The sequence below is a fragment of the Chiloscyllium plagiosum genome, unplaced genomic scaffold (assembly GCF_037043375.1).
Source record: "Chiloscyllium plagiosum isolate Xiang-an unplaced genomic scaffold, Cpla_swu_hap1 HiC_scaffold_11, whole genome shotgun sequence".
NCBI lineage: Eukaryota > Metazoa > Chordata > Chondrichthyes > Orectolobiformes > Hemiscylliidae > Chiloscyllium > Chiloscyllium plagiosum.
The window spans coordinates 2589585-2612710 of record NW_028270149.1 but is presented as its reverse complement, the minus strand read 5'-3'; the positions used below and the strand labels follow the sequence as shown (position 1 = coordinate 2612710).

The window sequence follows — 23126 nt, the reverse complement described above, 5'->3', positions numbered from 1 at the left end:
AGCTTCTCTCTCCATCAGGCGGCCAGTCAGGTGTTCAGGCCCTACTCCTGAACTTGAGGATGTAGCCAATGTAGCTCTGAATATCTCTATTATTGCCCAATGTCCTGATAGTGTAAAAGGATCAGCATTTAAGTGTTGATGTCCCAGTGTGTTATTTCAGGGCCGATTAGAAAGAAGAAAAATATTTTCAAATTATTCAGATAGAAAGATGTGAGAAATCAGTGAAGTTTATTGATCAACTGCCCTGACTCATATTAAAGCTTCCCTCCTGCTTGTAGGAACTGTTTAAAGGGGGAGACAGCAGTGTAGTGGGTGAGTCTCTACAGGTTAATGCTGGTAGAATTTAAATCCATTTATTAAATCTGGACTTGAAAGCGAGTTTCAGTAATGGTGACCATGAAATTCCCATCGATTGTTGTAAAAACCCATCTAGGTGACTAATGTCCTTTCGGGAAGGAAATCTGCCATCCTTACCTGGTCTGGTCTACATGAGACTCCAGATCCACAGCAATGTGGGTTACTCTGAACTGCCCCCTAAATGTCTGAATGAGACACTGAGTTTAAAGGCAGTTAGGGATGGGGAGCAAATACATGCATTCATTGAATGAATTAGAGAGAAAAGAGAGAATACACATGGTTGTGGTTGTGTTTTATGCACAAGGCAATGAGCAAAATCTTTTCAGTCCATGTTAATTACTGAGTATTTTGTGCAGAGCCGGGTAGTGCCTACTACCTCTGCCCTTTCTAACTACAACTCAACCTTCACCCGCACCAGAGGGAGTGTGACCTTGCCCATTGGTTCCAGTTCAGTGCTGTATTCTCCTGGAGAGTTCTGTGTGAAATGGACCCTCAGTCCTTTTTAATTCCAAGCTCTTAGTTCAGCTAATTGCAGTCTGTACGGATCTAATTCTGTCATCACCAAAATTTAACTAATTGACTTATCAAGCGTGTTTTTGATTTGCAGATAAGTCACTTTCCCCCAAATCTCTCAAAGGATTTGAGACACCTTCAGTTACGAAGAATTATTACAGTTTGGTAAGTGCTTTGATTTGATTTTAATCCCTGTTTTCACAGGGATAATTCTGGCTAATAAAGTATTAAACTCACCAGCAAATCGTTTGCAAAAGTAATAAGTTTTACCTAAATTCAGAACAGTCGACAAAAACCTGTTTTAAGAGCCATAATCTTTATGTAAGCTACTTCCATTTAAAAATCACAACACATGCTAAATCTGATTTTTGCCCAGATCGCTCTTGTATTCTGCATCGTAGCCTCTGGCTTAGCCTGGTTAGCAGCAGGGTCTTCACACACATCTCAGCAGGAAAATTCTGAAAATCCGACAGCATATGTTTTGAACCAAACTCCTTCTTCACCCCCACCCAGTGGTGTTGATGTGCAAAGTGGACATGGCTTTCCTTTAGAATTGCTCTCTGACTCAGGCAGGCGGCATACTCTCCAGTCCACAGTATATTTATCACTCTTTTTAACAAAGGACTTGCATTTATTTTAGCACTGTTAACACCGTCAGGACCTTCCAAAATGCTTTACAGCCAATGAATTGATGTTGAAGTGTAGTCACTGTGTAATACAGCGTTCACTTCCCAGCAACCTGCCTGAGGCAGCAAAGTGCAGATGACTAGACAATCTGTTTCCAGTGATGTGAATTGAGAGATAAATATTGGCAGGGCACAGGGAACTAGCTTGCGATCTTCAAAATAATGGGCATGGCATCATTTACATCAACCGCAGTTTGATGTCCTAGTCAAGAAGCAGCACCTTATGACAGTGCAGCACTCCCTCAGCACTGACCCTCCGACAGTGCGGCACTCCCTCAGCACTGACCCTCCGACATTGCGGCACTCCCTCAGCACTGACCCTCCGACAGTGCGGCACTCCCTCAGCACTGACCAGGGCGGGGCTCCCTCGGCACTGACCCCCCGACAGGGCGGCGCTCCTTCGGCACTGACCCCCCGACAGGGCGAAGCTCTGTGCACACCTCACACAGTCGCCCGAGGCTGGAATTGAACCCGGGTCCCTGACGCCGTGAAGCAGCAGTGCTAACCACTGAACCACCATGCTGCTCTGATAGGTCGGAAAGGAGAGTGGAGCAGATAGGTGGGAAGGACCATTCGAGAGGTCTGTGCCGAGTTGGAAGGTTGGGACTGGGATAAGGTGGGTGGAGGGGAAATGGGGAAATCCACATTGATCCCATGTGGTTGGAGGGTCCCAAGGCGGAAGAGGAGGCATTCTTCCTCCAGGCGTCGGGTGGTTAGGGTTTGACGATGGAGGAAGCCCAGGACTTGCATGTCCTCGGCAAATTGGGAGGGGGACGTTAATGTTCAGCCACAGGACGGTGGGGTTGGTTGGTGCAGGTGTCCTAGAGGTGTTCTCTGAAACAATCCGCAAGTTGGCGTCCTGTCTCCCTGATATACTCCCAGGGTGGTATGTTTTGGAGGACATGTTAAATCAGAGCCTCAGCTGCTTGCTAGGGTAACATACAAATGGTAACAAGGCACTGTTTTGATGCAGGGAAACATTACCGTTCTCCTTAATGGCATGGACAGTATTTATCCCAACATCAACATTGTCCAAAATCCATGTTCACTGTTGCTGTGTATGGGACCCTGCTTTCTAAAATTGAGCTGCTTACTTTTTTATCTTACAGCAATGACTAGACTTCAAGGTGTAATTTGATGGCTGGGTAATGCATTGGACTGCCTGAGCTGTCTTTCTAGACATGATTATGGTTGAGCTGTTCAGTTAATGCAGCTGGAATTTCTATGGGATTATTCTCTCCAGGTATTCTGTTGCCAGGGATATTCTACACAGGTATAAAAGTCATGCCTCAGTTTACAAAATATAGTGGATTAGTGGGAATACCAAGTTATGATTTTGTAGTTCATAGTCCACCTGAGCTCTCGTCAATAATGAAGAAGGGGCTGTGTATAAAATGGGCCACATCTTAAGGTACTGTGTTCCACACTGAATGGAAACAATCCGATCGCCTTGTTCCCTTGGTAACAGATTATTGTCTTGAACTTTCCTCCTGGGCTCGGGAATTTCATTTGCAATGTGCATGTAGCATTCGCCTGAGCAGTCTTCAACTGATGCACCCTGCAGTTATTCAGAGGAGGGCAGAATTTCAAATATTTTGCCCATCAAAAAATGAAATAACAGTTTGCATCCCCAGTACTCTCCAAAAATGCGTCAGCACCCAGCCCCTCCCCACAGAGCTGCCAGTCACACAGACACAAAAGCAATCTGCACTTCAGTCTGGCATCCTACATCGCTGGGATTTGGAGTTTGTCTCGGTTACCATCCAGAGTTGTACCAGTTCTTCACAGTGAGAGGTGTTACTGGGCTGTGGGAACTGGGATTAGAAGGTCTGAACTTCACTGTTCAGAAAAAAAACTAGTCAGCCCTCTTTGGAAAAGCTATCTAATTTGCCCGACCTCCCTCCACTTGCCCCATCACCTTCCCAAATTTCATTCTTGTTACATATTTATCTTGTTCCCTTCTGAAAGGTATTATTGAATATGCTCCCACTGGCCTTTCAAACAGGACATGACCAGATCACAACAACAGGCTGCATGAGAAGGTTTCTTCATATCTCTGATAAACCAGGAGCAGGGTGAGACCATTCAGCCCATCGAGCCTGCTCTGCCATTTAATTAATTGCGTGATTAGATGGTGGGCCTGTCTCGAGGAAAGATTATAAAAGAATAAGAGATAACCTCATTGAAATTTAAAAAGATCCTTTAAGTGATAGACAAGACTGGATGCAGAAAAGATGTTTTCCTTGCCTGTGTAGTCAAGAACGAGGGACCCTGGTGTCAGAACACGGGGCAGGTCATTTCTGACAGACATGAGGAGGACTCTCTTCACTCAAGGTGTTGAATCTTGGGAATTTTCAAGTTGGAGAGCTGTGGAGGTTTAGACTTTGAGAATATGCAAGACAGAGATATCAAAATATCTCTGGATACTCATGACATCAAGGAATATGGGAAAATGACATTAAAATAAATGATCAGCCATGATCTGCAATGACAGAGGCATTTCAAAAGGCTGATTGGTCTACTCATTCCCCAGTGGGAGCCTCGCTTTTCCTGATGTACGTTAATGATCCTGGTTTGCAGGGGACAATTCCGAGTTTACAGATAACACTCCACTTGGAAGCACTGCAGAAGGACATTGACAGATTGGTGGTGTGGCCAGGAAACTGATATGAGGTTCAATGCAAAGAAGCACAAGATGATGTACTTTGGTTGGAAGAACTTTGAAAATCAATATAAAGTATACAGTACTAAAGTATAGGAGCAGGAGACCTGGCCGTATATGTGCATGGACAGTTAAAGGTGGCAGAACAAGTGGAGAGAGCAATTAATAAAGCATACAGTTTCTTAAGCTTTTTAATAGGTACGTAGAGAACAATGGAAAAGGGGTGGTGGTGAACTTGTATAGGACATTTGTTCATTGACTAAGCTTCAATCAGAACCCACCCCACCACCACCATCCTTACAAACTACATCAAGTACACACCCAGAATCCTCGACTGCTCCTCACGTGACAAACTCTTCATCCTCGGTATCATTCTTGTAAACCTCCTCCAATGCCAGCACATCCTTAGAAACAGAGCCCAACATTGCTGTGAATATTCCAAATGTAGTCTGACCAGAGCCTTATACAGCCTTGGCAGTACATCTCTGCTCCTGTATTCTAGCCCTCTGAAAATGATGCCAATGTTGCATTTGCCTTCCTAACTGTCAGCTGAACCTACGTCTTAACCTTAAGAGAATCCTGAATAGGATTCCTAAAACTTTTTGTGTTTCAGATTTCCGAAGCCTTTCCCCCTTTAGAAAATTGTCTACACCTCTATTCTTCCTGCTAGTGCCTAACCTCTCACTTTGCCGAGTTGAATTCCATTGCCCCTTTTATTGTCCACTCTGTTAGCCTGTCCAGATACTTCTGCAGCCTTGCTGTTTCCTCAACACGACCTGCTCCTTCACCTACCTGCAAACCAGCAACAATGCCCTCAGTGTAATGTGAATAGTTGTGGTCCCATCACTGACCCCTGCAGAACTCCGCTAGTCACTGGTTGCCTTCTGAAAAACACCCCTTTATCAGTATCTGCTTTCTGCCAGTCAGCCAATCATCTGCCAATGCCAGTACCTTATCCCTAACACCATGGGCTTTTTTCTTACTTAGCAGCCTCCTGTGTGGCACCAGTCAAATGCTTTCTGGAAATCCAAATAATTCACATCCACTGGCTCTCCTTTGTCTAACTTGCTCGTTTCTTCTCAAAGAATTCTAACAGATTTGTCAGGCATGACCACTCCTTAATGAAACTGTGCTGACTCGGCCCTATTTTGCCATGCACTTCCAAATACTCCACAGTATCCTTAATAATGAACTCGATGAAACCTTACCAACGACTGAGGTCAGACTAACCGGCCTACAGTTTTTGGTCTTCTCTCTTCTCCTGGGGGTGTTACATTTGCCATTTTTCAGGCCTCTGTCATCCAGATACCTCGGGAAAGAGTAGGACCCATTAAAGACTGCACTGGTAATTTGTGTGTTGAGCTAGAGGACATAGGTAGGGTTCTAAGTGAATATTTTGTGTCAGTGTTCACTAGTGATAGGGACGATGCGAGTGTAGAAATAAGGGGCATGGTCTGTAATGCAATTGAAAACACTAAGATAGACAGACAGGAGTTCCGAGTGAGGAGAAAGTGAGGACTGCAGATGCTGGAGATCAGAGCTGAAAAATGTGTTGCTGGAAAGGCACAGCAGGTCAGGCAGCGTCAAAGGAGCAGGAGAATCGATGTTTGTTCGGAGTGACCTGGTGGGCTTATGTAAGTGTCTGGGCAGGATGAAATGTATCCCAGGCTAGAGAGTGAGACAAGGGAGGAAATAGTAGGGGTGCTTGCAGTAATGTTTAATTCCTGTCTGGCCACAGGAGAGGTACTGGAGGACAGTCAGTGTGATACTGTTATTCAGGAAGGGAGCAAGAGATAATCCAGGAAACTACAAAGCAATCAGTCTAACCTCTGTGGTGGGGAAACAGTTGGAGACAATTCTAAGCGACAGAATTATTCTGCATTTGGAGAGACAGGGATTCATCAGGAACAGTCAGAATGGTTTCGTTAAGGGAAGGCTGTGTCTGATCGAGTTGATTGAATTTTCCAACGAGGTGATCAGGTCTGTGGGTGGGGGTAATGCTATTGATGTCGTCTACTGGATTTCAGCAAGGCTTTTGATAAGGTCCCGTATGGGAGTCAGATAGCAAAGGTAAGAGCCTGTGGGATCCTTGGAAATTTGACTCCAGAATTGGGTGGTGTGGCAGGAGGCAGAGTTTGATGATTGAGGGGTGTTTTTCCAACTTGAAGTCTGTGACAAGTGGGTTCCTGCAGGAGGCAGTGTTGGGGCCCTTGCTGTTTGGCCCTATCTCCTTTTAATCTGAGCAGACCACTCAGAAGCTCTTGTTTGTCTATGCTAATTTCTTTAATTGTGTCACAGACTCTCTCCCTGCCACTCAGCCAATTATAAATAATTTAGACTTGAATGTTGGAGGTTTATCAGTCAGTTCACAGACAATGTAAAAATTCAGTAAATAGGAGGAGAGCCTTAGTTTACAGAAGGATATAGATAGGCTGGACAAATGTGCTGACCACTGGGAAATGAAATTCGATCCAGCTCACTGCGAGGTGATGCACTTGGGCAGGACCAACAAGGCGCGGGAATACCTGATGAACGGTAGGACCCTGGGAAGCACCAAGGGTCAGAGGGACCTTGGTGTGTTCGTACACTGCTCCCTTAAGGTGGGCAAAGTGGGTAAGAAGGCATATGGGATATTTGTTTAAACTAACCAAAGCATAGTGTTGAAGAGCAGGGGAGGTCATGCTGAAACTGAATGAAATGTTGGTTCAGTCACAGCTGAGTATTGTGTGCAGTTCTGGTATCCCCACTGTAGGAGGGATATGATAACAGTAGAGAGGATGCAGAGGAGATTTACCAGGATGTTCCTAGGCTGGAGAGTGATGAAGGGAGATTGGACAGACTGGGGTGGTGTTCCTTGGAGCAGAGGAGACTCAGGGGGGATATGTTTGAGGTGTACACAATTACAATGGTGTAAACAGGAAGAAAATGATCCCCTTGATGGAAGGATCAATGAGCAGGAGACATTGATACTATTGAGGGAGTCCAGCAAAGGCTCACCAGGCTGATTCCAGGGTTGGCAGGAGTGACCGATGAGGAAAGGCTGCATCGACTGGGCTTGTACTCGCTGGAATTTAGAAGAACGAGGGGGGAAGTCTCATAGAAACATCTAAAATCCTGATGGGACGGGACTAAGGGTCACAGTCTAAAAATAAGGGGTAAGCCATTCAAGACTGAGATGAGGAAGAATTTCTTCCCTCAGAGGTTTGTGAAGCTGTGGAATTCTCTCCCACAGGAAGCTGTTGGGGCCAGTTCATTTGATAAATTCAAGAGGGAGCTAGACGTGGCCCTTGGGGCTAAAGGGGTTAAGGGGTATGGGGAGGTAGTGGGAATGGGACACTGAGATTGCATGATCATATTGAATGGTAGGGTAGGCTCGAAGGGCTGATTGGCCTCTGCCTGTAGATATTTTCTATGCTCCCATTTTGGCTAAAGGGGCAGGAGGTTTAGAGGGGACCCATATGCATAGTATTAAATCAAGACAAATTAATTAATGATGCAAATGCAGGTTAGCAGACGTGATTTTACAGATATTATATGCACATGGTTACATGGAGATCAAAGCTGGGAAGTAAATATTCAGGGCTATGTCACATATCCGATAGACAGGCAGGAAAAAAGGAGCGATGTGGTAACTTTGTTAGTATAGAATATAATTAGTAAGGACGCAAGAAATGATCTTGGATCATAGAGTTATAGAGATGTACAGTACGGAAACAGACCCTTCGGTCCAACCCGTCCATGCCGACCAGATATCCCAACCCAATCTAGTCCCACCTGCCAGCACCCGGCACCTATCCCTCCAAACCCTTCCTATTCATATACCCATCCAAATGCCTTTTAAATGTTGCAATTGTACCAGCCTCCACCACTTCCTCTGGCAGCTCATTCCATACACATACCACCCTCTGTGTGAAAAAGTTGCCCCTTAGGTCCCTTTTATATCTTTCCCCTCTCACCCTAAACCTATGCTCTCTAGTTCTGAACTCCTCGACCCCAGGGAAAATACTTTGCCTATCTACTCTATCATTGCCCCTCATGATTTTGTAAACCTCTATAAGGTCACCTCTCGGCCTCCGACACTCCAGGGAAAACAGCCCCAGCCTGTTCAGCCTCTCCCTGTCGCTCAAATCCTCCAACCTTGGCAACATCCTTGTAAATCTTTTCTGAACCCTTTCAAGTTTCACAACATCGTTTTCGATAGGAGGGAGACCAGAATTGCACACAGTATTCCAACAGTGGCCTAACCAATGTCCTGTACAGCCGCAACAGAACCTCCCAACTCCTGTACTCAATACTCTGACCAATAAAGGAAAGCATACCAAACACCTTCTTCACTATCCTATCTACCTGTGAGTCCACTTTCAAGGAGTTATGAACCTGCACTCCAAGGTCTCTTTGTTCAGCAACACTCCCTAGGACCTTACCATTAAGCGTATAAGTCCTACTAAGATTTGCTTTCCCAAAATGCAGCACTTCGCATTTATCTGAACTGAAGTCCATCTGCCACTTCTCAGCCCATTGGCCCACCTGGTCAAGGTCCTGTTGTAATCTGAGGTAACCTTATTTGCTGTCCACTACACCTCCAATTTTGATGTCATCTGCAAACTCCCTAACTGTACCTCTTATGCTCGCATCCAAATCATTTATGTAAATGACAAAAAGTAGAGGGCCCAGCACCGATCCTTGTGGCACTCCACTGGTCACAGGCCTCCAGTCTGAAAAACAACCCTTCACCACCACCCTCTGTCTTCTACCTTTGAGCCAGTTCTGTATCCAAATGGCTAGTTCTCCCTGTATTCCGTGAGATCTAACCTTGCTAACCAGTCTCCCATGGGGAACCTTGTCGAACACCTTTTTGAAGTCCATATAGATCACATCTACTGCTCTGCCCTCATCAATCTTCTTTGTTAATTCTTCAAAAAACTCAATCAAGTTTGTGAGACATGATTTCCCACACACGAAGCCATGTTGACTATCCCTAATCAGCCCTTGCCTTTCCAAATACATGTACATCCTGTCCCTCAGGATCCCCTCCAATAACTTATCCACTACTGAGGTCAGGCTCACTGGTCTCTAGTTCCCTGGCTTGCCCTTACCACCCTTCCTAAATAGTGGTACCACGTTAGCCAACCTCTAGTCTTCCGGCAACTCACCTGTGACGATCGATGATACAAATATCTCAGCAAGAGTTCCTTCTGTAGCTTCCCACAGAGTTCTCGGGTACACCTGATTAGGTCTTGGGGATTTATCCACTTTTAACCGTTTCAAGACTTCCAGCACTTCCTCCTCTGTAATCTGGACATTTTGCAAGATGTCACCATCTATTTCCCTACAGTCTATATCTTCCATATCCTTTTCCACAGTAAATACTGATGCAAGATATTCATTTAGTATCTCCCCCATTTTCTGCGGCTCCACATAAAGGCCGCCTTGCTGATCTTTGAGGGGCCCTATCCTCCCCCCAGTTACCCTTTTGTCCTTTATGTATTTGTAAAAATTCTTAGAATTAAGGAGAATCCAATTTTTAAAGCTTTCTAATGTCTCCTTTTTGCCCTCCTGATTTCCCTCTTAAGTATACTCCTACTTCTTTTATACCCTTCTAAGGATTCACTCGATCTATCCTGTCTATACCTTACATATGCTTCCTTGTTTTTCTTAACCAAACCCGCAATTCCTTTCGTCATCCAGCATTCCCTATACCTACCAGCCTTCCCTTTCACCCTGACAGGAATATACTGTCTCTGGATTCTCGTTACTGAAGGCTTTCCATTTTCCAACCGTCCCTTTACCTGTGAACATCTGCCCCCAATCAGCCTTTGAAAGTTCTTGCCTAATACCGTCAAAATTGGCCTTTCTCCAATTTAGAACTTCAACTTTTAGATCTGGTCTACCCTTTTCCATCATTATTTTAAATCCAATAGGACTATGCTCGCTGGCCCCAAAGTGCTCCCCCACTGACACCTCAGTCACCTGCCCTGCCTTATTTCCCAAGAGTAGGTCAAACTTTACACCTTCTCTAGTAGTTACATCCACATACTGAATCAGAAAATTGTCTTGTACACACTTAACAAATTACTCTCCATCTAAACCTTTAACTCTATAGCAGTCCCAGTCTATGTTTAGAAAGTTAAAATCCCCTATCATAACTACCCTATTATTCTTGCAGATAGCTGAGATCTCCTTACAAGTTTGTTTCTTAATTTCCCTTTGACTATTGGGGGATCTATAATACAATCCCAATAAGCTGATCATCCCTTTCTTATTTCTCAGTTCCACCCAAATAACTTCCCTGGATGTATTTCTGGGAATATCCTCCCTCAGCACAGCTGTAATACTATCCCTTATCAAAAATGCCACTCCCCCTCCTCTCTTGCCTCCCTTTCTATCCTTCCTGTAGCATTTGTCTCCTGGAACATTAAGCTGCCAGTCCTGCCCATCCCAGAGCCATGTTTCTGTAATTGCTATGATATCCCAGTCCCATGTTCCTAACCATGCCCTGAGTTCATCTGGCTTCCCTGTTAGGCTCCTTGCATTGAAATAAATGCAGTTTAATTTATTAGTCCTACCTTGTCCCTGCCTGCCCTGACTGTTTGACTCGCTTCTGTTCTCAGCTGTACCAGTCTCAGATCGATCTCTTTCCTCACTATCTCCCTGGGTCCCACCCCCTCCACCTTACTAGTTTAAATCCTCCTGAGCAGCCCTTGCAAATTTCCCTGCCAGTATATTAGTCCCCTTCCAATTTAGGTGCAATCTGTCCTTCTTGTACAGGTCAATTCTACCCCAAAAGAGATTCCAATGATCCAAAAATGTGAATCCTTCTCCCATACACCAGCTCCTCAGCCATCCATTCATCTGCTCTATCCTTCTACTCCTGCCCTCACTCGCTCGTAGCACTGGGAGTAATCCAGATATTACTACCCTTGAGGACCTCCTTTTTAAATTTCTGCCTAACTCTCTGTAATCTCCCTTCAGAGACTCAACCTTTTCCCTTCCAATGTCGTTGTTTCCAATGTGGACAATGACCTCCTGCTGGCCCCTCTCCCCCGTGAGAACATTCTGCACCCTCTCTGAGACATCCTTGATCCTTGCACCAGGGAAACAACACACCATTCTGATTTTTCTCTGCTGGCTCAGAAACGTCTTTCTGTACCAAGAGAACACAATTGATCTCTTGGAAGCCGACGTACCCCTCGTTGCATTAGAGCCAGTCTCAATACCAGAAACTTGGCTGTTTGTGCTATGTTCCCCTGAGAATCCATCACCCCCTACGTTTTCCAAAACAGCATACCTGTTTGAAATTGGTAGATCCAGAAAAGACTCCTGCTCTAGGTGCCTACCTTTCTTACCCTTTCTGGAGTTAACCCATCTATGTGACTGTATCTGAGACTTTCCCCCCTTCCTATAACTGCCATCCATCACATACTGTTGCTGTTGCAAATTCCTCATCACTTCTAACTGTCTCTCCAGATTCGCAGCCAACAGCATTTATGGCAGATATAATCCACAGTAACCCTTAAACTCTCTTTAAACTCCCACATCTGACAAGAAGTACATATCACTCGATGAAAGACCATTTTTGCTCCTTCACAATCTACAGACCCAGAAAATAACACCAGGCCACAATCACGTGAGGAAGGAGCGTCGCTCTGAAAGCTAGTGCTTCCAATTAAACCTGTTGGACTATAACCTGGTGTTGTGTGATTTTTAACTTTGTACACCCCAGTCCAACACCGGCACCTCCATGTCATGACTGGTAGGAGTAGTCTATATACATCCTAACAGTAGCTATACTGTAGAACAGAATAAGGAGGAGATAATGAGGGCAAGAAATAAAGGCAGTGTACTAATCATGGGTGACTTTAATATTCATGTTGTTGGGAAAATAAAATTGGCAGAGGTAGTCATAAGGAAAAATTCATTGCATGTACTCGGGCAGTTTCCCAGAAATATATGTCGTGGATCCAAACAAGGATCTGCTTTGAAATAGTGACAAAAGGGTGTTCAAATTTAGCATTCAGTTTGAGAGTGAGAAACCTAGTTTAGCAACAATTGTGTTAAACTTAAATCAAGGTAATAATAAAGGAATGAGGGCAGGATTGGCTGGACTAGGCTAGGAAAGGACTTTCACAGCAAAGGGACTGTAAGAACAATGACAGATATGTAATGACTCCTGAGAGAGATATCCCAGTAAAGATATTAGAGAAAGTCACTACAGAGATAGTGGGTTCACTGATCATAATCTTCCAGAAATTCTTGGGGATTCTGGGAAAGTCCCTGAGTATTGAAAATGGCTCATGTTACACCTTTATTCAAAAGACGAAAAGCAGGTAACTATTGGCCAGTTAGTTTAACATCTGTCATTGGGAAAGTATTTGAATCTATTATAAAGAATTTACTAGCAGACCATTCAGAAATATGTAATCTGATTAAGCTGAGTCAGCACGGCTTCATGAAAGGGAAATCATACCTAACCCATTTAATAAGATTCTTTGACGAGCTAACAAGTAGGAGAGATAAAGGGGAAACAGTAGATGTCAATATTTGGATTTTGAAAAAGGCATTAATCACCAAAAATTACCGAAAGCTTCCATCCGAGTTCAGCAGGTATTAGGGAAGGCAAATGGAATCTTTGTCTTTCCTCCAAAAGGAACGGAGTATACAAGTAGAAAGATTTTGCTAAGCACTAGTCAGGTCACAGCTGGATTAGAGAGAGCAGTTTTGGGCTCCGTATCTAAGGAAAGATATCTTGGCATTGGAGACAGATTCAGAAAAGTTTCATCAGGCTGATTGCTGATTTTCTTATGAAGATGGTTGAGTAGTTTGGGCTTGTTGCCTGACCTACTGTGCTTTTCCAGCACCACTCTAATCTAGACTCTGATTTCCAGCATCTGCAGTACCAACTTCTGCCTAGATTGGGCTTGTACTCACTGAAGTTCAGAGAATGTGGTGACCTTATTGAAAGATACAGGGTTGTTGGAGGACTGACTGCAAGTATGCCTACCTTGAAGAAGTTCTCCTCCTCTCTCTACAAAGATCTCAGTGAGTCTCTCTCTCACTGCAACCCCCAGATCATCATCTCTGCTCTGAAACTCTTCAACCTGAAACAGACTCGCTACCACAGCCACATCTGTACTTCACCAGTTTCCTCATTTTCCCTCTCCCCATTTTACCCCAGTTCCAACCTGCCAGCTCATGACCTGTCCTACCTGCCAATCTTCCTTCACACCCTACTCCCTGACCTATCACCTTTATCCCCACCCCTATCCACCTATTGCACTCTTAGCTGCCTTCTCCCCAGTCCCATCCCCTCCCATTTATCTCTCCACCCCGGAGGTTCCTAATGAAGGGCTCCGGCCTGAAACGTTGATTTTCCTGCTTCTTGGATGCTGCCTGACCTGCTGTGCTTTTCCAGCACCACTTTAATCTTGACTCTGATTTCCAGCCTCTGCAACCCTCACTTATTGGAAGACTGGACAGGGGAGATGCTGAGAGGTTGTTTCCCCTTGTGGGAGAATCTAGGACCAGAGGGCATCATCTCAGAATAAAGGTTTGTGCATTCAGGACAGATGAAGAGTTTCTTTTCTGAGTAGGCAATCCTTTTGTTCCCATTCATTCATGGGATGTGGATGTGACTGGCCAGGTCAGTATATTATTGATCTTCGCTTGGCTGTTGAGAATCTACCACATTACTGGTGGTCAGGAGTCACATGTAGGCAGACCAGGCAATTTCCTTCCCTCAAGGACATTAGTGAACTACACGAGTTTTTCCAACAATCAGCACTGGATTCATGGTCATCATTATAGATGGTTAATCCTGGATATATCATTGAACTCAAATCTCATCATCTCTCTCAGATTAGATTAGATTCCTTACAGTGTGGAAACAGGCCCTTCGGCCCAACCAGTCCACACCAACCCTCCAAAGAGTATCCGACCTTGACCCATTTCCCTCTGACTAATGCACCTAACACTACGGGCAATTTAGCATGGCCAATTCACCTGACCTGCACATCTTTGGACTGTGGGAGGAAACCGGAGCACCCGGAGGAAACCCACGCAGACACGGGAAGAATGTGCAAACTCCACACAGACAGTCACCCGAGGCTGGAATCGAACCTGAGACCCTGGCGCTGTGAGGCTGCAGTGCGAACCACTGAGCCATGATATGATGGAATTTGAACCTGGGACCCTGGGATGCTGGATTTATACTATCACCTCCCCAAGTTTGGAAATCTTTACCTCAGAGGGCAATCATTAAAAACCTGTCTTGGTTTTCAATATACTTAGTAAGGGGAATGGCAGGAAAGTGAATGTGAGGATTATTAGATCCGCCATGATCTCATTAAATGGCGAGTAAGTTAGCTGGGCTGGATAGTTGTGTCTTATGGTGTGATTATTCACCTCCTGTGTAACCACTCGGGCTAAATACCAACCAAGTATGGATTCTCACAATGTGATCTGCTCTATATTGGGGAGGTGAAATGCAGACTGGGTGACCACTTCGCAGAACATCTTGTTCCATCCACAAAAGTGACCCTGAGCTTCCTGTTTGCTGCCAGTTCAACACCCCGCCCTGTTCCCTGGCCAACACACCTCTCTCAGGCTTGGTGCAGCAAAGCTCCATGTGAGCTGGAAGGACAGCATCTCACTGTTTGCCTGGGGACCCTGCAGCCCTCTGCACTCAGTATCAAATTCAACAGTTTTAGGGCTTGAGCTCCTTCTGCCATGTCCTTACCCCACCCCCCACACACCAGGCTTTGTCATCACATGGCCTGTTACCACAGACAGTCTATTGTCAGACACTAATAGTCCCCAGTAGCAGCTATCCATTCCCCCAGGCTGACCTTTTCCCATTCATTCATCTACCCAACTGTTGTTCTCTCTCTCTGGGCTCCACCTCCTATCATTTACTCCCCCACTCCCACTACCTTCAGCATATTACCAACCTTTTCATACTACAATCAGTTCTGGACCTGAAACATTAACTCTGCTTTCTCTCCACAGATACTGCCTAACCTGCTGGGATTCTCCAGCAGTATCTGTCCTTGCATTTTTATCATGTTTTTGTGACCACACGACATGTGAAAACATTTTCCTGCCAATGGTATTAGTGGGGTTGGTGCTGTAATGTATAAAGCAGTAAACTCAGTTGGTTTTATCCCATTGTTGAATGTTCTGTGGAAATCTTATTGACCAGCAATTCTATGGCTGAATGAAGTCATCATGTTGGAGACTGCGTAACAATCTGGCAGTCACTTTGTCAGGAGCAGAATGTCAAGCTGAGCCCTCAGAATGTGCTTAAATTTGTAGATATTCTTAGCACAGCTTATGTATGTCTGGTGTCCCTCAGCGAATTTCCCAAGTGATAATGCGGAATTTTAAAATGAATCTTCCTTTCTGCACACAGACTTTTCTTTCTAACTGCCTAGAGTGTTGGAAAAGAAGTGAAGGAATATTTCACAACTTGTTTATCATGTCGCAAGGTGTCAGTCATCCCAGACTCTAAGTGCCAGGCCTGCAGGCTGATCACTTTTTGGGCTAGTCAGAAACTGAGTGCCGTTTAGGTATAGTCTGCCTGCACTGCTGGATTGAAGCAGCAGTGTCTGCTTTATACATCGAGAAAATTATCACCTCAGCATTTAATAAAGACACTCATTTGAGGGCGAATGTAAGACTTTATAATGGTTCAGGTCACAGCTGTTGGGGTTTGCATCTGATGTTGCTTGTGCCACGAGTCACGTTGAGGATAAATGTAACCTCTCATTGTAGGCTGCAGCACAGTGAGTATCTGCATCAGCATGATGATCTGAATTTCAGCTGCCAAGTCACGTTAACCTGCAAGGATATTTGCAATCGTTTGAGGCAATGTTTTGCAGAGATTGAATAGAATGTTTTGTTTTGAGCAAGAAATAAAATCTGTTTGAGGCATTTGCAATTGAAAATGCATTAAGTTTTTTGTTTGGACTTGAAATTGAAATGAACATTGATTTTAAGGCTGTGTATATGTGGCCACATTAATGTTTAATAAATGTCTTTTCTCCTCAAAGGTTGTACAGAATATTTTGGACAATGAACGAGATTATGCAAAGGAGCTCCAGGTCTTGCTCAGCACATACCTGCGGTCACTGCAGGCCAATGACAAGTTAGTATCCAAACCTGCATCTTCTCTGACAACATGCTCGTTAGACTAACAGTTTTAGATCAAAGTTCAAATTATTCACATGGTTCTTGCGATTTTGTACTTATGACTGGTCTTGGGAATATCATTCTCAACCCAGTCTTCTGGAGTGTTTGTTGCAATAACAGAGCAGTTTCCTCAGAAGCTTTCCTTCCGACTTTCTAATTTAGTGCATTTCCTTTCAGATATTTTAGTTCCTATTGCATTTTCCTGCTGCTCGACTCTTTGTTCAGTACATTCTGGGCCCTGTGACACACTGTGACCTGGTTATGTCACAGGATAAATAATCCTGGAAATGTAGATGAGAATTTCAATTCCGTGTACTCTGGAAATGAAAATCCGAACCTGGTAAAGTGTTAAAGAGCTGCGTGTTTACTCACTAATGCCCTGTAAGGGGTTCCAATCTGTTGTCCTTGCTTGGTCTGGCTCAAGTCTGACTGCAATGCAGTTGACTCTTAATCGCCCTCTAGTGGCTGAGCAAGAACTCGGTTACAGCAAGACTGCAAAACGTCTCTCAGAATTGACCAACGCTGGCCTCACCGGTGACCCCCACATCCTGAAAGTAAAACACATGCCTCAGCTCATCTGTTGTTTTTATTCATCACTAGCTAGCCCAGTATTTACTGTCCATACCTAATTGCCTTTGAAGATGAGAGGAAATGTCTTCACCCAGAGAATGGTGAATTCACTACAGTATAAGGCAATTGAGACCAAAACATTGCAGGATTTCAGGAGGGAGTTGTATATGGCATTTGGGGCTTCAGAAGTCAAAAGATACAAGGGAAAAGTGGGAACAGGGTGTAGAGTTGGTTGATCATATTGAATGATGGAACATGCTCAGTGGGCTGAATGGCCTGCTTTGTTTTAACTGAGTGACTTTCTGGGTCATTTCAGAGGGCAGTAAGGCTGAACCACATTACTGAGAGTCTGGAGTCACATGTTTGAGCCCAGACCAGGTAAAGGCCGCAGATTTCCTTTTCAGATGGGTTTTTTTTTAATAACAACATAGGTACTGTTAGGTCAGTTTCTCACTGATTCAGTTTCGTCATCTGCAGTGGAATTCCCAGAACATTAGAATGAATGTTTAGGATTACTGACCCAGTGGCATTACCACTACACCCCTTATCTGTGCGTTTACGGTGAAATCATGATGAGGCAAAACCAGATAACCTAAATTGTCGAGCTTGCTGACAGGAAATCTACTGAAAGTGCCCGTGATAAAATGAGGTCCCAGGCTGGTAACTCCAGATTAGCTAAACCTGTGCCAGCTTGGTATGTGACTGTGGTGACCATACCAACCAGTCAGAGCAGATTCATGCCATGTTACAGCAGGTCAGGTCACCACCTGACACTCTGATCTCTGTGCGAAGCCTCCACATTAGCAGGCTGACAGACCCCTGCAGGATGACTGGCTGCTTCTCTGTTTGAAACTGCAAAGACTGACAGGGTGCCTTGGGCACCATGAGAATGTTGATTACATTGATGACATGGAGCTCTGTATCACTCTCGTTCAAAGATACCACATCAACCAGAAATAAAATAGCTGACTTTCTACAGGGTTAACTCCCAATATATTTCAATCTTTTATGTACTGTACAAGGTCAGACCATTGTAAGGTGTGGACAGTTTGAAAAACAAACACATTTTTCACATGTTTATTGCATCAGCTTTCATTTGTTGGCAAGGAGTGTGTTTGTAGCCAAAATAGAATTGCACAGGGAGCTAGCCTGAAGATTCCCGTTGGCTACAGCCTTGTTTGGGTTCTTTGATGTGCCATTCAATGAAATGCAGCCTTGATGTCAAGGGCTGTCCCTCTCCTCTCCCCTCCCCTCCCCTCTGGAATTCAGCTCTCTTGTCCATGTTTGACCCAAGGCTGTAATGAGGTCAGGAGCTGAGTGATCCTGGGGGAACCCAAACTGGGCGTTGCTGAGCAGGTGCTGCTTGATAGCTCTGTTATTGACCCCTTCCATCACTTTAGTAATTAATGTCAAGGCTGTTAGGGTGGGAATTGGCCGGGTTGGATTTGTCCTGCTTTTTGTGTACAGGACATACCTGGGCAATTTTCCACATTACCGAGTAGATGTCAGTGTTGTAGCTATACTGGAGCAGCTTGGCTCGGGAAGTGGCAAGTTCTGGAGTGCATGTCTTCAGTACTATTGGCAGAATATTTTTGGGACCCTAGCTTTTGCAGTATCCAGCGTCTTCGACTGTTTCCTGATGTCACATGGAGTGAATGGAATTGGCTGAAGACTGATATGTGTAACACTGGGCGCCACTGGAGGAGGACGAGATGGATCTTCCACTCAGTACCTTTGGCAAAAGATTGCTGCGAAAGCTTTTGTACTGATGGGCTGGGCTCTTCCATCATTGAGGGTGGGCATATTTGTGGAGCTGCCTTCTCCAGTGAGTTTAATTGTCCACTACCATTCGTGACTGGATGTGTCAGGACTGCAGAGCTAAGAGCTGATGCATTGGTTGTGGGATTGCTTGCCTTTGTCTGTCATTTGCTGCTTATGCTGTTTGACACACAAGCAGTCCTGTCTTGTGGCTTCACCAGGTTGACACCATGCCAAGTGTCAGATCTCTCGTGGGAAGGCATTTCGGTGATAGTGATCACAACTCCCTGGCCTTTACTATAGTCATGGAGGGGGAAAGGGGCAGACTGTATGGTAAAGTCTTTAATTTGGGGAGGGGGAATTACAATGCTGTAGGCAGGAAATGGGTGACTTAAATTAGGAACAGATGTTCTCTGGAAACACACAACCGAAATGTGGAGGTTGCACTTACAGTTTGAGCTGGACAGGTTTGTCCCACTGAGGTGAGGAAGGCATGATAGGGTGAAGGAACCTTGGGGGACAAGGGATATGGAACATCTAGTCAAGAGGAAGAAGGAAGCTTATTTAAGGTTGAGGAGGCAAGGATCAGACAGAGCTCTAGAGGGTTACAAGGTCTCCAGGAAGGAACTGAAGAATGGACTCAGGAGAGCTAGAAGGGGCATGAAAAAGCTTTAGCAGGTAGGATTATAGAAAACCCTAAGGTGTTCTACACTTACGTGAGGAACAAGAGAATGGCCAGAGTGAGGGGAGGGCCGATCAGGGATAGTGGAGGGAACGTGTGCTGGAGTCGGTGGAGGTAGGGGAGGTCCTTACTGAATACTTTGCTTCAGTATTCACTTGCGAGATAGACCTTGATGTTTGTGAAGACAGTGTGAAACAGACTGATATGCTCGAACAGGTTGCTGTTCAGAAGGAGGATGTGCTGAAAATTTTGAAATTCATGGGGATGGATAAGTCTCTGATCCAGATGGGAAATACCCAAAGTTACTACAGGAAATGAGGGAAGAGATTGCTGTGGCTTTGACGATGATCTTTGCACTCTCGCTGTCCCCTGGAGTAGTGCCAGATGATTGGGGGCAAATCTTATTCCTTGTTCAAGAAAGGGTATAGGGATAACCCTGGGGAATTACACACCAGTCATTCTTAGGTCTGTGGTGGGCAAATTATTGGAGAGGATTCTGAGAGACAGGATTTATGATTATTTGGAAAAGCATAGTTTGATTAGAGATAGTCAGCATGACTTTGTGAGGGGCAGGTCATGCCTCACAAATCTTGTCGAGTTATTTTGAGGATGTGACAAAACACATTGATGAAGGTAGAGCAGTAGTTGTGGTGTACAAGGATTTTAGCAGGGTATTTGATAAGGTTCTCCATGGTAGGCTTCTTCAGAAAGTAAGGAGGCATGGGATACAGGGAAATAGAAGACAAAGGGTGGTAGTAAATAGAAAGTATTCAGCCTGGAGCTCGGTGACCAGTGGTGTTCCCCAAGGATCTGTTCTGGGACCTCTGCTGTTTGTGATTTTTACAAATGACTTGGATGAGGAGATAGAAGGATGGGTTAGTAAGTTTGATGATGACACCAAGGTTGGTGGAGTTGTGGATAGTGTGGAGGGCTGTTGTAGGTTGCAACAGAACATTGCTGAAACTTTATTGCTGGAACAGCACAGCAGGTCAGGCAGCATCTAGGGAACAGGAGATTCGACGTTTCGGGCACAGGCCCTTCTTCAGGAATGGAGAAGGGCCTGTGCCCGAAACGTCGAATCTCCTGTTCCCTAGATGCTGCCTGACCTGCTGTGCTGTTCCAGCAATAAAGTTTCAGCTTTGATCTCCAGCGTCTGCAGACCTCACTTTCTCCTGCAACAGAACATTGACAGGATGCAGAACCGGGCTGAGATGTGGCAGATGGAGTTCAACCTGGAAAAGTGTGAAGTCACTCACTTTGGAAAGTCGAATTTAAATGCAGAATATAGGGTCAAATGCAGGATTTTTGGCAGTGTGGAGGAACAGAGGGATCTTAGGGTCCATGTCCATAGATCCTGCAGAGTTGCCGCCCAGATTGATAGGGTTGTCAAGAAGGTGCATGGTGTGTTGGCTTTCTTAGCAAGGGGCTTGAGTTTAAGAACCACAAGGTTATGCTGCAGCTCTATCGATTCCTTGGAGCACACTTGGAATATTGTGTCAATTCTGATCGCCTGATTATAGGAAGGATGTAGAAGCATTAGAGAGGGTGCAGAGGAGATTTACCAGGATGCTGCCTGGATTGGAGGGCATATCTTATGAGGGAGCTAGGGTTTTTCTTATTGGAGTGAAGAAGGTTGAGAGGTACAAGATGATGAGAGGCATAGATAGAGTGGATAGCCAGAGACTTTTCCCAATGTGGAAATGGGGGAACATAATTTTCAGGTGATTGGAGGAAGGTTTAGTGAAGATGTCAGAGGGAGGTTCTTTATGGAGAGTTTTGAGTGGGTGGAATGCACTGCCAGCAGTGGTAGTAGAGTCAGAGACATTAGGGACATTTAAGTGACAGTTAGGCACATAGTACAATGTTAGGGTTTGTAGAATAGTCTGATCTAAGAGTGTGATAAAAGTTTGAGGGCTGAGGTGTCTGTACTGTTCCATGTTCATCTTCACGAATCCCTGGAGCAGCTGTTTGACTGAAATCCCAGGTTTATTAAAGTAACTGAAATGGCTGCTTCTGCCCAACTAGTTACTCTCATTTTTATGTTTAATTTGTATTGTTTCCAGATTAACTGCTGCTGATATCGGGGCATTAAAAGGAAATCTGGAGGAAATCTGCTCATTTCAGCAAACCCTCTACCAGACTTTGGAGGAATGTACAAAGTAGGTCAACAGATAATTGATTATGTCGAGCCGTTCGGCGAAACTCCGCAGTACCATTTCCCTTGAATGTTTTGAGCGGCTTTTACTAATTTATGATCAGTTTGGATTTGCAGTCTGTCAGCACCTTTTGGTTCAGGGGCAGATGTTTTGGGTGACAAGGAATTTATTCCCTTAGAGGGTTGTGATTGTTTTGAACATCACACCACAAAAATTGTCAGTGCGGACCCCGTGTGCGCGCGGACCCCGTGTGTGTGCGGAATCGTGTGTATTTTTAAAAGATTGGTAGATCAGTCAGAGAATCATGGGTAACGGAAAGGTCAGGAAAGCGGATGTGAGGAATGTCGGACCATAAATAAAAATGGGAATTACTGGAAAAACCTAGTGATATTGACAGCATCTGTGGAGAGAAAGCAGAGTGAACATTTAGGGTCCAGTGGCCCTTCAGAAATTCAGCTCGGACCTGAAACATTAACTCTGCTTTCTCTCCACAGATGCTGCCAGACTTGCTGAATTTTTGCAGTAATTTCTGATTTTGTTTCTGATTTCCAGAATCTGTTTTGTTTGGTGTCAGATCAGCCAGGATCAAGGTGAAGGGCTGGAATAGCCTATCCCTGTTCCTATTTCTTGTGATCTTATCTCTGTAAACCTTCTGCCCCTTACCCATAATTTCATGCTCCCTGGTCATTGATCTCTCAACCAAGGGGGTGATGTCATGTGCCATGGTCCATGGCCCTCAGCTTTAACTTGGAAACATAGAAAAGGAGAAAATAGGAGGAGGCCATTTGGCCCTGTCTGCCTTCGCCATTCAATAGGCTCACGACTCATCATCCAACTGTGCCCTGTTCCCACTTTCTCACCAGTAACCTTTGACACCTTTAGATCAAAGAACCATATCTAACTCTTTAAAGTCAGTGGGGAGTCTGCCTACAATTCCGATGGAATTCCCACTGCACTGTGACACTGAAAGGGAGGTTAGTTCCACTAGGTCCAGGGAAGCTGCCAAGGTGATTTACCCTTGCCCCCCCCGCCTCCTCCTTGGTGGATACCAGCCAGCACAGCTCAACGATGAGGTGATTAAGCCACCATTCATTGACCACTTCACCTGACGAAGGAGCAGTGCTCCAAAAGCTCCTGATTGTAAATAAACCGACTGGACTATAGCCTGCTGTCGTATAAATTCTGATTTTATCTAGCCCAGTCTAACACCAGCACTTCCACATCACGACTGCTTAAGGAAATCAGTTAACCCAAGAACAGACAGGAGAGCTGAGGAGGTGGGGCTGGGCTGGGAGCGAAGGACAGCGAGAGGGCCATGAAGCAGTTCAGAAGGGAGGCTATTCAATGTGTTGTGCCTGGGCTGGCTCTTTGAGTTGTCCAATTGATTGGTGTCTCTGGATTCTCCCCTTCAAATGTTTCTCCAGTTCCCTGTTTGAAAGTTTGAACTGAATCTGTCTCCACCATGTTCCAGGTCCCAACACCACTCTCTCATCAAAGCAATGTCACCACACCCTGCTTCTGCTACTCTGGCCAATCGCCTTTGACAGCTGGCCTTT

The 23126-nt window shown here is 44.9% G+C and overlaps 1 protein-coding gene across 2 annotated transcripts in view; it reads left to right on the top strand.

The window, feature by feature from the left end:
• Positions 1-23126, top strand: part of arhgef6 (Rac/Cdc42 guanine nucleotide exchange factor 6) — a 216443-nt gene that overhangs the window by 90086 nt on the left and 103231 nt on the right. For both annotated transcript variants that reach the window (XM_087991843.1, XM_087991842.1), the window contains exons 6-8: positions 965-1035; positions 16266-16360; positions 21478-21573. In XM_087991843.1, the coding sequence (XP_087847969.1) occupies positions 965-1035; positions 16266-16360; positions 21478-21573 (262 nt within the window). The remainder of the gene's footprint in view (positions 1-964; positions 1036-16265; positions 16361-21477; positions 21574-23126) is intronic.